Source organism: Myotis lucifugus, unplaced genomic scaffold, assembly GCF_000147115.1.
Source record: "Myotis lucifugus unplaced genomic scaffold, Myoluc2.0 scaffold_20, whole genome shotgun sequence".
NCBI classification, from domain to species: Eukaryota; Metazoa; Chordata; class Mammalia; order Chiroptera; family Vespertilionidae; genus Myotis; species Myotis lucifugus.
This window is the reverse complement of record NW_005871068.1, coordinates 8,057,938-8,072,652: the sequence shown is the minus strand read 5'-3', so window position 1 is coordinate 8,072,652 and position 14,715 is coordinate 8,057,938. Positions and strand designations below refer to the sequence as shown.

General features: G+C 41.9%; 1 protein-coding gene across 8 annotated transcripts in view; it reads right to left on the bottom strand.

Moving 5' to 3' along the window:
• Positions 1 to 14,715, bottom strand: part of GK (glycerol kinase) — a 71,557-nt gene that overhangs the window by 42,128 nt on the left and 14,714 nt on the right. For all 8 annotated transcript variants that reach the window (XR_002828458.1, XR_002828459.1, XM_023751346.1 and 5 more), the window contains one exon: positions 9,667 to 9,744. Coding sequence is in view for 6 of the 8 variants with exons in the window: in XM_023751346.1 (XP_023607114.1) it covers positions 9,667 to 9,744 (78 nt within the window). In the remaining 2 variants the exon portion in view is untranslated. The remainder of the gene's footprint in view (positions 1 to 9,666; positions 9,745 to 14,715) is intronic.

The following is a 14,715-nucleotide window of genomic DNA, read 5'->3' as shown; positions in this document are numbered from 1 at the left end:
GCACAAGAGTCAAAACACTGGGTGTGAATCAGAGATCAAAGTTCTATGTCTTCTGGCTTTGCCACCAAGAAGCTATGGGACCTGGATTTCCTAAATATAAAATAAGGCAGTTGAACTAGATGCTCTCTAAAATCCCTCTCATTCCATTATTCCATGATCACAGAGGGCTGGCCAAATATTTCCTTTGTGTGTTTTTTTATGGCCCACGAGCTTAAGACAATTAGAATACATACAATGAATTAGTAAGACTGCCAAAGAGAAAAGAAAATGTCAGTGGCTGGTATACTACCAAGCAATTCACAAATGCTCAAAATTAATTAAATTAAGAACACACAAAAATTAGAACTCATTAAAGAAGCTAAGATGGCAGAATTAGATTTGCAGAGTAAAGGACCCAAAGCCAAAGAGAAGACCCCAAGCTGGAAGTCTAAGCCCCTTGTGGAGGTAATTTCTGAGAATGATCAGAAGAAGTGCCAGATCCAGGTCCAGCGGCAGTGGTCAATTTCCCCCAGTATGCCTGAGTTGGAAGGCTGGGAAGTGAGCAACAGCCAGTGCACCAATACCTGAGGAAGGGCCAGCAGCTGGAACTGAAGAGCCAGAGGGAACAACGGCAACTGGATCTGAAGGGCCAGGAGAAACTGGAGCGGCTGGAGCATTAGGAGAAATAATGGCAATTCATGCTAGAGATGGCCAGATTCAAAGTCTGTGTTCTCTTGTTGACCACTTAAGGAATGGTAGCTCATTCACTTGGGCAAGTTCATCAGAATGAACGTTTTTCTACACATGTGAGTGCAGAAAAAGAAGAGACATGGGGTAGAAGGTGAACAAAAGCAGTCCAGTCAGAGTCTCTGGTTCAATGGCATTTCCATCGGAACAAGACCAGGTGTAGACCCATATTATGCTCAGGATGACTCTTCCTTACCTGGCCACATATCTGCGACCTAGTTGGAAAAGTGGCTCAGTTGGTTACTGGCTGCTCACCCAACCACTGGAAGGGAAAGGCTGTGTGATATAGTGAGCGAGCACACCCACAGGGATGTTAGGAAGGGATGCTCAGGAAGTGTCATGATCTGTGTGGGGGCCATCCACAGGAAGGGATGAAGGGGCCCCTTTGGGAAGGCAGGTCCCCAAGAAAGCACTTCCCTGCTACAGTGGCAGAAGGTGAAGGCCATCGCCACAAAAAGAAACAGCATGTTCAGAGGGAACAGGAAATAGCCAAGTTCCAAAGTGATTTTTTTAAAAATAAGAAAAATAGACACTAGGGGGTCTGGAATATTATACACACTGCTTCTAGAGGCCATTTCCCTTTAGACCAGCAGTTCTCAACCTGCGAGTCGCGACCCCTTAGGGGGTCGAACAACCCTTTCACAGGGGTCGCCTAAGACCATCGGAAAACACATATAATTACATATTGTTTTGTGATTAATCACTATGCTTTAATTATGTTCAATTTGGAACAATGAAATTGGAGGTCACCACATGAGGAACTGTATTAAAGGGTCGCAGCATTAGGAAGGTTGAGAACCACTGCTTTAGACCAAGTAAATTGGATTTAGATGGTTCAGACCATCAAAGTTATAAAAAAAAAAACTTGGATGATCTGAAACTTTCATTTATATCAAATAAAGCCACTTCCAGTATATCTGATAAATTTGGTTTGTGCTGAAAAACAAAGTTTTAAGAGTTTTAAGAGTGAAGAGAAATGCAGTTGCCTCAGTGCCCATGGACCAGGGTTAGTTTAGTGATGTAGTAACAGCACGAAGGAAAAAGTTATTTTGAGAATATTTAGAAATTTGTGTTATTTTGGGTTAGCCATAACAATAGAAAGGAAAAGTACCTAAGGGAAAAAAATGCACTAGAGATAATCTACATTATTTTGTTGACTAGAAGCAAAGGCAAATACATCTCCTCTGACATGGTTTGTTATGAGGAGCAAGTGGCCTGACAGGAAGTGAGATGAATATGGGAGGCTCCAGGTTATGGAACACACCCTAAGCAAGGATTGCTGACAGCTACACAAAGGGTTATTGAGTTTCCCCCACAAGAGACACAATAGTAAACCAGATTTATTTGCTATGTGTTACCACTTGCCAAAAGGTAAGCTATTAATTAAGCTGGGTAAAAGGTCATTTGCAAAGAAGAGATTATACTGATGACTGTCCCTGATTACATTTTTCAGAAATCAGGTGAGGCCAAAGTTTCAAATGGAGTGGGGGAAGGGATGAATTAAAATACATCTATGTATATGCCAGAATGTGAGGGGGCTGAAATCTATTTCAGTGTTAGGTGTATAAATGCCAATGACTGAGACAAGTGTGTGGCCCCAGGTAGGCTCTGCATTTCCCCTAAGACACCTGTCATGTATAAATCAATCTTTTCACCTGGCATTCCTGGATTAGAAAGGCTATCAGCCAATTCAGATGAGTGGCATCTAGTCAGCCACACTGTTTTACATACCCTACATGTACTAAGGCACTGATCTTTACTTCAAACCTATTATAAACACTTTTAATTTCTCTAGTTTAGCTCCCGAGGAAACAGGCACAGAATGGTAGTGAGTGGAAAAGTCACCATTTGAACCCAGAATCTGAATCCAGAATTAAACCTCTATGACATAGGTATAGCCAGGATGACTTCATAGTAGTAAACAGAACGTGAAGAAACACTAAAGATTGGAGACTTCAAAGTCAAAATCTAATGCAGTTATTTTATTTTGCATTTTTAAAGTTTAAATTTTCTTTTTTAAAATATATTTTTAAAGTTTTTTTAAATTTAATATATTTTTATTGATTTCAGAGAGGAAGGGAAAGGGAGAGAGAGAAACATCAATGATGAAAGAGAATCATTGATCGGCTGCCTCCTGCACACCCGACATTGGGATGGCACCGGCAACCTGGGCATGTGCTATGACCGGAAATTGAGCCATGACCTCCTGGTTCATAGGTCGACGCTCAACCACTGAGCCACACCCACTGGACTAAATTTTATTTTCCAATTACAGTTTATATTCAGTATTATTTTAATTCAGTTACTTTAAATGTAAACTGCCCAGAGTTAAAGAATTCAATCATTGCAAAATATGGCAGTATTTCTTCACCCAGAATTGAAGGAGACATAAGGCATTCAAAGAACTGTCATAAAAGACTTGAAATAATGAAAAATAGGTGGATCTTGATAAAGCTGGCTATTCTAGATTTTACAAAAGTAAAAAGTCTGCAAAACAATCAAAATAAAACCACACTTTTGTTGTTTAAGGCCAAGCGTACTTAGGAGTTTTAGTCGTTTGCCATCTATGGTTTTCTTTCGTGCTGATACTTTGAAACATAACTCAGTCCAGAAAAGATTAAAAAAATAAGCTCAAGGTTCTTTCCGATCTCAACAGATGATTACACAGGTTTAATAATTGGCCCAGGGTTAGCCAATATGTAAAAATTTAAAAAGGCAAAAAGGATGAGCAATGTTTAAAATTGCACACTCTGCCTAAAAAGTTGTGTGTCATAGGGAACTTTAAATCCAACATCTTAGGTAAAATTGTTCACAATACAATTTAAATAAGGAAAATTATTTCAGAGACAAATATTTTTGTTGATGGTTCTCTTTAATACATGGAAGGTCTTAAATCAGTGGCTCTTGCCTCCCTGAATATTAGTCCTTACTATGTTCTATCCTAGTTAGGCCAGAACATTTCACTGGTGGCATCAGTGAAATGTGCATATTAACACACTACATCTCATTGTTTCCAGACTTCCCCCACTCTACACTGGAATCAATTGGGTAGCTTTGTAAATCAGTTTAGCCTGTGGTGTATATATAAACTCAAACCTTCTGTCAATAATATTTAGGTACCAAGGTATGTAGACCACTATAAAGTTGATTTTAGAAGAAAAGGGCCTAGAAAAATAGCAGGGAGTGGGTTGGTGGGGACTCTTTGGAAAAGAATATTGATGAAAATAATGCTTAGAGGGAGAGAGAAAAGTACCAGAGGGACAAGGATAAGTGAAGACAGATGAGAGCAGCCAAAGGCCTGATTTAGATCCCAGGCCACAAAGCTCCTACAATCTACCTGTGAGGCCATAATAGTAAACGGTTGCATCATGGCACGGTGACTGGAAGCAGTGATGCAAAGTGACACTTCTTCATTTTAGATACCACACCAATGTTTACCATGATCAGAAAATTAACACACAAGTTCTAAAAGTATACGAAATTACTAACATGGGCCATCCGTGCCTCAATGGACCCATTTGAACTTTTTTATATGCCTATCATTGTATCTGATATAAAAGATGTCAGTATACAAACACACCTTTATTGTAAGCAAAAACAAATAGCCTTTCTCAGTCTTCAGTTTCTTCAGCAAGCATATTTCATGTCCAACTAACAGTACCTGGAAATTCTCCTACTTCTGCTTACTTTAAAATTTGTCATTTTATCTTTAGGTCTCAGCATATGTTTATGTATGGCTTTCTGTATTCATCTTCCCCTGGGGATCAAAGTGCTTCTTGATTCTGTGACTTGATATCTTTCATCTCTTTTCAGAAACTTTAATATCTCTCTTCCATTTCTTCTGGGACTCCAATTACAAATGCACTGAACCTCCTCGCATTATTCCATATTTCTCTTAGTTTTTTCTTCTTCTGTATTTTCTAAACCTTTGTCTATCTGTTTACTTCTGATCCCTCTTATAGTTCACTAATTCTATCTAGAATTTCCACTTTTAAATTTCTAATTTTTTGCTAAGGTCATCCATCTTGTCAATGAATTGCTTGAACATGCTGATCACGATTATTTTACTTTAAAAAATGTTTTCATTGATTTTTTAGAGAGAAAGGAATGGAGAGGGAGAGCTAGAAACAACGATGAGAGAGAAACATGATTGGTAGCCTCCTGCACGGCCCCTACTGGGGATCAAACTGAAACCCGGGCGTGTGCCCTGACCAAAAATCAAAATGGTAACCTCTTGGTGCCTGGGATGAGGCTCAATCCACTGAACAACACCAGCCAGGTAATCACAATTATTTTAAAGCCTGGTAACTCCAATATCAGGATTTCCTATGGGTCTGTTTCTAATGTCACTTGCCTCTGTTTTTAGTCATGTGTTGTTTTGTAAGCTTGACTATTCTTTTATAGAAAACTAGAGGCCCGGTGCACAAAAATTTGTGCACTCGGGGGGGAGGGGGGTCCCTCAGCCCGGCCTGTGCCCTCTCGCAGTCTGGGACCCCTCGGGAGATAACGACCTGCTGGCTTAGGCCTGCTCCTGGGTGGCAGAGGGCAGGCCCAATCCCTAGGTGCAGCCCCTGGTCGGGCTCAGAGCAGGGCTGATTGGGGAGTTGGGGCGCCGCCCCCTGTCATGCACAGAGCAGGGCGGATCGGGAGGTTGCGAAGCCACCCTCAGTCACGCTCAGGGTAGGGCCGATTGGGGGGTTGGGGCACCGCCCCCTGTCACACTCAAGGCAGGGTCAATGGGGAGGTTGTGGCGCCACCCCCTGTCACGCACAGAGCAGGGCCAATCAGGGGGTTGGGGCACTGCCCCCTGTCATTCACAGAGCAGGGCCCATCAGGGGCGTTGGGGCTCCGTACCCTGTCACGCACAGAGCAGGGTCGATCAGGGGGTTGGGGAGCTCCCCCCTGTCACGCACAGAGCAGGGCCCATCAGGGGGTTGGGGAGCTCCCCCCTGTCACACACAGAGCAGGGCCAATCAGGGGGTTGAGGAGCTCCCCCCCTGTCACGCACAGAGTAGGGCCGATAGGGGAGTTGGGGCACCGCCCCCTGTCACACACAGAGCAGGGCGGATCAGGGGGTTGGGGCGCCACACCCTGTCACACTCAGGGCAGGGCCGATGGGGAGGTTATGGCTCTACCCTGTCACACACAGAGCAGGGCCTGTGGGGGGGGTTGGGGCGCCACCCTCTATCACCCACAGAGCAGGGCGGATCAGGGGGTTGGGGCGCCGCTACTGTCACACTCGGGGCAGGGCAGATGGGGAGGTTATGGCTCTACCCCGTCACACACAGAGCAGGGCCCATGGGGATCAGGGGGTTGGGGTGCCGCACCCTGTCACACACAGAGCCGCAGGGTGATCAGGGGATTGGGGAGCTCCCCCCCATCAGGCACAGAGCAGGGCTGATCAGGGGGTTGGGGCACCTTCCCCTGTCACGAACAGAGCAGGGCGGATAGGGAGGTTGTGGCCCCGCCCCCTGTCACACACAGAGCCTCAGGGCGATCAGGGGGTTTGGTCGCTGCCCCCTGTCACGCTGATCCCGGTGCCGGGAGGCCTCGCGGCTCCACTGATCCCGGTGCTGGGAGGCATATTACCCTTTTACTATATAGGATAGCGGCCTGGTGCATGGGTGGGGGCTGGTTGGTTTGCCCTGAAGGGGGTCCTGGATCAGTGTGGGGGTCCCCACTGGGGTGCCTGGCCAGCCTGGATGAGGGGATGATGGCTGTTTGCAGCTGGTCACACCCCCTTAAGGGTGGGGGTCCCCACTGGGGTGCCTGGCCAGTCTGGGTGAGGGGCTGAGGGCTGTTTTCAGGCTGGCAGGTGACTGAAGCTCCCAACCGCTCCTTTTTTTCTTTTCTTTTTTTATTCTGGGCCAGCTTTAGCTCTGAGGCTTGGCTCCAGCTCTGAGGCCTCGGCTGCTGAAAGCAGGTATCTGGTTTGTTTGGGTTCTATAATCGAAACACTGTTTCAACTCCAGCTCTGAGATCCCGGCTGGCTGAAAGCAGGTTTCTGGGGTTTTGTTTAGCTTCTATATTTGTAACAATGTTTCAAAATGCAAGCTCAGAGTCCGGCAAGGCAGGCGGGGAACGTTGGCTTCCTCCGTCACTGAAGCAAGCAAGCCTCATGTTCACTTCAAGCTGCCTGGCTGCCGGCCGCCATCTTGGCTGGCAGTTAATTTGCATATCGCCCTGATTAGCCAATGGGAAGGGTAGTGGAGGTACGGCTAATTACCATGTTTCTCTTTTATTAGATAGGACTAGAAATTGTATATGAACACTCTGAAAAGAAGTTAGATGAGGAGCATTAGCAACCTCAAAACATCTTAATCTAATCAGGGTTTAAAGTTATCTGAATCTGGGCTTCAATTCCTGTGAAGATTGTGGTTTATTTTCAGTTCACTTTACTTCTAGGATTGGCCCTCCACAGTCCCAATCAAAAGTTTGTGATCTTACCAATATTTACCCCACCATTGGCAGCTTCTGACTCCATCCTTTGCCTCTCTGTCTTCATAACCTATGACAGTGCTGCTTAGCCCTCAGATACTCCTTTCTGAATTGACAGTTATCTCTAGGGACACCAAATGCCAGGCCCATCTCTCTGGGCTTTCCTTCTCTCCTGGATATTGGTCCCACAATTCCTCACTGCCTTGGTAGCTGTCCAGTCCTTCAGATAATTGGGTGTTTTGGGGTTTTCTTTGGTTCCACTTCTCTAGATGTTCTCAGCAGACAGGTGCATTTGAAATAACCCATTCCACCACTTTTGTCCCATTTTTCCCCATGTTGCCCAGGTCATGGTTTTCAGGCTCTCTCTATCTTCATCAACCCCTATCTATCAAAATTAGAACACAGGCTTTGGGGTTAGAGAGGTTTATCTTCAAACTGGCTTTACCTCTACTTATAGCTACACAGCATTGGACAAGTTATATAGCTTTTCCATAATAATTTAGAAAATGAGGCTAGTAAAATCTATTTCAGGGTCACTGAGATTAAATAATATGGGTAAAGTGTTTAGCACAATCCCTAGTCAACAGTAATAGCAGTTAGCACTTATTGAACATTATTATCACTGCTAGTTCTATTAAAACGCTTAAATAAGCCACTCTAGGCTCAAATTTGATCAGTGTCTTCACTCTTTGGTGAAATAAATATACATATTTTCACCTTCATAGCTTGTTTACACTATCCTTCAATTCTCCCTTTTCCTAATGTAACCCAATACATTCATCCAGGCCTAAAATGGAGTTCAACCTTCCCCCAAGAGATGCCAAAAATTCAAAATCCATACTAACCTGTACTTGCTCTAATTCCTCTTCAACTTAGCAATACACAATGTAACAACTATTCCCTAATTTTGTTAGTCTCTTTCAAAACTAGATTCTAAAGAGCTTACAAAAACAGCCAGTAAGTCCTGTCCTGTGTAACATACCCAGGATAGCACTAAACATGCAAAAAGTCCTCAAAACATGCATTTGGTTCAGTATAGAGAAAAAGATCTTCATATTCCATAGGTATGGTTGGAATTAATCCTCTAAAGCACAGAGAATGGGGGAGGGGTGCAGAGGGACACAGGTAGAAGACAAGGAAATGAGTAAATAAGCACATCACAAACAGGAACTTTTTCTGGTAACATATTTACTTGAAATCCTTCACTATAAGCATAACTTCAACTAACCTAGTTGCATTATTTAAAAATGACAACTCAAAGTCCAAAGTTGCACTTTTACAATTCAAGTTTAGAGTTTAACAGGAACATTCTGGCTCCTTTGAGTAGCCACTTCCTTTCACTAGGAGAACAAAAAAAGGAAAACCCTAACTAGTTCAAGAAGTTGTCTAAACTTGATCTGTGAAAAAATACTCTCTTAGGTACTAGCCATTAAAATGGTAATATCCTGCTTTACTTATATTCAGAATGAGAATAAGGACAAAATAAAGATGTAAAATATGTACTTTTGAGTAATAGGATCTTTAGCTGCAATTCTTTAAGAGTTTTTGAGTCTTTTTAAAAAATCATAAACACAAGAAGGCATACTAAATGCTTTCTTATAACACAATAAAGTTAAATGCCTTACTTTTTAATAAAAAAATTATTTCCAAAGGATTCATGCTACTCTTCACAAGGCAACTTTTTAGTATATTTTTATCACTTTCTTTCAATTAATGCTAAAGTAACTATATTACTAAAGTCACTGTAAAGTAAAAATAGCTCACTCTAGAAATCATCCCATCTCTGACAATTTTTGCCTCCATTCCCCACCCCACACCCTGGTATTTGATTGACAAAAATTGTGCTTTGCTATTTGTGACAGAATGATGCCTTTTAGTGATTATATATTTAGAAAGAAATTTTCCTTTTAGCAAGTGACATAATCATTCAGTGCTCCATTGTCATGTCCTAAGAGTGATGACAAAATATACTCATGGTCATTTACATTTAATGAGATGTGATATCTAATGATTACTTGAGATTTTTGAGTTTTTGAACTCCTACTGAAATAGCCTAGTTTGTAGCAAAGTGAGCTAAAATTTTGATTTTCATAACCTCAGAAGAATCTATTGAAATTCCTCTAGGTGGGAAGACCCAAGTACACAAATGCTTTATAGAGATATAACTATGAACACTTGTAATTTTGATGTTTTAGGGGAGGAGGAGGAGTGGAGATCTCTTTTAGGTGTCAGAAACAGCAGGGATTATAAAACAGTCCTGGCAACATAAACCCATTTGTATAATACAAATAATCAGAAAATGGGGAAAGAGTTAATTCAAGATGTGAATAAATAGCTAAAAATGGTGTATATATCTCACAATAATTTTCTTAGAGGACTCTTCTGCCCATGCCATCCAATTATAGGAATCATGACCACATGCTTTTTTTAGCCAGATAGTTTAGTATGACATTTGCAAGTGGAGAAAGGCATTGCATTTGACATCCATGCACAACAGCTTACCTACAGCATTGTAGAGAGGCTCTCCAGTTATCTTGTCCCAGACTACAGTGGTTTCCCTCTGGTTACTGACACCAATAGCTTTAAAGAGAAAGTTAAACAGAAGGGAACAGAAATTAAACAAGAAAACAACTTTAGAATCGTTCTCTCTCTCTCTCTCTTTTTTTTTACAGGCATAACTAAACATAACAATTCAAAAAATATCTGGAACAACAACAACAAAAATATCTGGAACATTTGTAGTGGTATTGAATTTATTTTCTTTAAGTGGCCCCAGGAAAAGTGAACACCCAATGTCAAGTGTTTCTTTTTATTGCTACAGACTCCTTCCTGCTTCATTCCCAGCACAAGATGACATGAACCCCAGATCAATATCCAAATGAAAGGCTTCCAGGTTGCCTTAAAAAGGGAATGCAGTACCTTTCCAAATTTACAATACCCAATTTATTATTCTAAGGAGACCAACAATCACCTCATTCGTTTATTTACTAACTGGTACAAGAAATTTCCGTGTGTGTGTGTACACACACCTACATTTTAAAAAATAGCCACAGATAAGATCCCTCATGCTGGGCAAATGCACATTATGGTTAGTTTGAAATTCAATTTTATTTCTGTCTTTTAATAATATAATACGGGCCATATGAATTTTAATCAGCATAAATACAATATGTAATGGCATTTACATTATACTGACCTATAGTTACAACTCAAGTGCTATAATTACAGTAAGTTACTATAAGTAAAATACAAATCCATACCATCTTTTTCAATTCAGCTAAATCAGAGGTTCTCAGATTTGATTGTACATTGGAATCGGCTGCAAAGCTTTTTAAAAATACCAATGCTTGGACCCTGGCCCAAATGCTCTGATTTAACTGACCTAGGGGGAATCTGAGCATTAATATTTTTTCTTAAAATTTCCCAGGTGATTCTACTGTACAGCCCAGGTTGAACTCACTGGGCTAAAAAATATATATATTATATGCACCAAGCTCTTCCAGAATTTAAGATCAGGACAGACCTTAAAGGCTATTTATAGAATTACCTATCATGTGACCATTCAGACAGCACGTCTAGTGACAAGATACTACCTCTTCTCCAGGCAGACAATGTCTATTGCATAGCTTTGCTATTAAAAAATCAAATCCTTTTCTTTGTAGCTTCCACTTTTAGGTCTTAGCAATATTCTTTGGAGATATACAGAATTAGGTTAATCTTTCTTCCATGTCATTCTTTCATACTTGAAGCAGCTACTTTGTCCCTCAAATCTTCTCTTCTCGTCTAGTCTAACCAACCCAATTTCCTTACACTGCCCCACCTCTATACGGAATATTCCTCCTCTTCCAGGAACATACAATGATCTGTATTACTCAAATTGTCCATCCAGAATAAAACACAATAGGAACATTCTGAACAACACAGAGCTGAGGGGGGACCAGCGGCTCCCTTGTTCTAAATAATCTTTATCCAATGATTTATTTACTTTATTGAACCTTTTCTAAAGGGACAAAGATGAATGAGATTCTACTCCAAGGAAGGAAGAGATTTGGGGGTGTTTTTTTTTTAAAAATAGAAGGCACAAATGTTTACAAGACTTAAGAGAAAGGAGAATGGCCCTAGCTGGTTTGGTTTAGTGGATAGAGCGTTGGACTGCGGACTGAAGGCTCCCAGGTTCGATTCCAGTCAAGGGCACATGCCTGGGTTGTGGGCTCGATCCCCAGTAGGGGGCACGCAGGAGGCAACCAATCAATGATTCTCTCTCATCATTGATGTTTCTATCTCTCCCTCTCCCTTCCTCTCTGAAATCAATAAAAATATATTTTTAAAAAAAGAGAGAAAGGAGAATGGGGAGCAGGAGGAGCAAGGCTGGGAATCAATGGGACATGGTTCTGATCCTCTTAATGACAGGAGGGGATGAGATTAATACACAGGTGGAGGGAGGAGCCTCAAGTAGGGCAGAAGGCTACGGTCATTTGCTCAAATGGGACCTAGAAAAAGCTGTATCACAAGTTTGGGGCACTATTCAGTAGAGCTCAGACTCTGAAGCCAGACTCCTGGGGTTGAAATTCTAATTCCTCTGCTTCCTAGCAGGGGGACCCTTGGTCTGTTTTATCTTCTGTTAAATGGGCCTAACAGTTCCCACTTTACAGGATTTGCATGTTAAAACAGTGCCTGGCACATAGTAAGCACTCAATAAATGTTACTTACTGCTACTTTTCATCGTCATCATTATTGAGGAGAGTGGATTAAGAGTTACAGAGAATGGGGACTAGGCAAAGCAGGAATGAATTCCCTGATAGTACTATGGGCACAACAGAGGCTAGAGACCACAGTGGGACCTCGGTCACAGGTTGCTAAAGCGTACTACTGTGAATGTGACAACTTTACAATGGTGGCTAGGAATGAATTCATGGTCTACTAAAATCTCCCACTGCTCCCCACTACAGGCTGGCTGCTCCCTTAGCCACAATCCATGAGTCACTATTCTGTGTCCCTCATATTACCTTTATTGGCTCATTCTAACTAGGATTCAGAATGTAATCTGGAGCTATTTCCATTTGATTCGTTGGTCACAGGTTCTTCCCTGACCACTCCTTTTCCCTCTATCTTAATTCCTTTGTGCCAAGTGAAATTGTTTTTCTTACAAAGTCCAGTGAAATAGCTTCTCATACCCAGCCAGCGTGGCTCAGTGGTTGAGAGTTGACCTGTGAACCAGGCGGTCACGGCTCGATTCCTGATCAGGGCACATGCCCAGGTTGTGGGCTCAATCCCCAGTAGGGGGCATGCAGAAGGCAGCTGATCAATGATTTTCATCATTGATGTTTCTCTCTCTCCCTTCCTCTCTGAAATAAAAATATATTAAAAAAAATAAAACAAAGTTTGTGAGGTTATCAGTGTGGCTCAGGAAAGAGAGCACAGGACCGTGAGACAGGGGAGCTGTGATTTAATGTCATCTAACCACTGCACAGCCACATGCTCTTCAATAAGTCCCTTTCCCTCATTTGCAGCTAGGTCTTAGTAACCGGAGATCCTTTATAGCATTAACATTCTGTGATGTATTGTTCTATATAGGCAAGCAAAAGCTTGGTCCTTGGCAGAGCCAATTAATAAATTATCTGGCAGGGGTGGGGGTGGGGCATTGAGCACAACTGGCTTGGTATGGAGGGGCTTGTGGACATTCTCTTCCTTGGCCATAGGCTGATAGTGCTGGGTCACTTTGGCTCAGCTATGGGTTTCACACTGGCCAGACAGGAGTGTAGAGCAGATAGAAGCATGTTCAGTGTTCTTCCAGATCAGTTACTGCAAGTGAAAGACAAGTCACTTGGATTGGAGTTGTATGTCATCTTCACATACACCACAAACAAGAGAAAAGGGAATGGTACCTGAGTGGGTACAGAAGGCCAGGAAGACCTAGCTGGTTTGGCCCAGTGGATAGAGTGTCGGCCTGCAGACTGAAGGGTCGCGGGTATGATTCCAGTCAAAGACATGTACCTAGGGTGCAGGCTCGATCGCTGGCCCTGGTCAGGGTGCATACAGGAAGCAACCAATCAATGTGTTTCTCTCACATCGATGTTTTTCTTTCTGTCTTCCTCCCTTTCTCTCTCTAAAATTTAATGGGAAAATATCCTCAAGTGAGGATCAACAAAATAAATAATAATAAAAACAAAAAACAGGGGGCCGATAAGTTGCCTACCTTACCTTTAAAGGAGGTAGAATGATGTCAAAACCATGGCCAATCGCCCTAGAATCTACATCCAATGCATGGCCACCTAGGTGATTTTGGATGTTTTGACATCAGAGTGTGCTGCTGAATGCCTCTTATATGTTCGCCCTGTTTAGACTATGAAAGCTGTGAGAACAATTCAAGGAAATGATCAACAATCACTTCGATGCACAACTCATCTGAAACTTGATGAATGCAACTCCAAAAAGTCTGAAACACTGCCACTCAGAGGGATAAAATGAGGTTAAGATATTAAAAAATGTCACCTGGCCAGCATGGCTCAGTGGTTGAGCATCGACCTATGAACCAGGAGGTCCCAGTTAGGGCATATGCCTGGGTTGTGTGCTCCTTCCCAGTGTGAGGCGTGCAGGAGGCAGCCGATCAATGATTCTCTCTTCATTGATGTTTCCATTTCTCTGTCCCTCTTCCTTCCTCTCTGAAATCACTAAAATATATTTTAACAAAATAGCAAATCTACACAAGGGTGTTTGTTTCTCTTTAAGAAGTCTACAATAACAGACATAACTATCTTATTGTTACAACTTTCCATTAATTTATAATTATTGATTATTGGATTCACATGTTTCCTCCACTTAATCGTTAGCTGCACAACACTATTTGTGTTCCATTGTTTCCCTAGCACACCCAGCACATAGGTTTGCTGAATGAATGGTTTGATTATGTTTGTCTTTTTTAGTGAGTTTTTAAAATATACCAATAGGGGAAAGTCTGAAAAAAAATCAAAGTTTCATCTCAGGAATGCTGGTAAATCTCAGTGCCAAGAATGATAATGTGAATCTCAAGACACTGCCATCACCAATTGATGGTTTCACCCACCTTGAGTTGATGAAGAAAAAAATAGCCCTTGGATGATGAACTTGAAAAGTTTAAACTACAAAGATATGGCGATTACCACATTATGCTCTACCCTTTACACTACTTTCTCAATTTTGGATGACTGGGTTATTTTTGTTCTCACTGTATAAATGATGCAAAGCCAAACTTAGGTAGTTTTTCTATTAAAACTACTAGGAATTAAAGAGATCTGAAATAGTCTAACACTCTCAAACCATTATTTTTAGGGAGACTTTACAAGCAAAGTGAAATCTAGACTATGAAAGCTGTGAGAACAATTCAAGGAAATGATCAACAATTGCTCCTCATTCTAGTCTTTCTCCTCAGGAAATGGCATCCCTATCTATCTAAAAGCTCTAGCAAAAACCCAAGCATCATCTTTGACCCATCTTCCCCATCCTCTCTTTACTACTCTGACAGCCAATCCATCAAGAAGTTCTGGCCCGTTCTCCCCACCCTCACTGCCATCA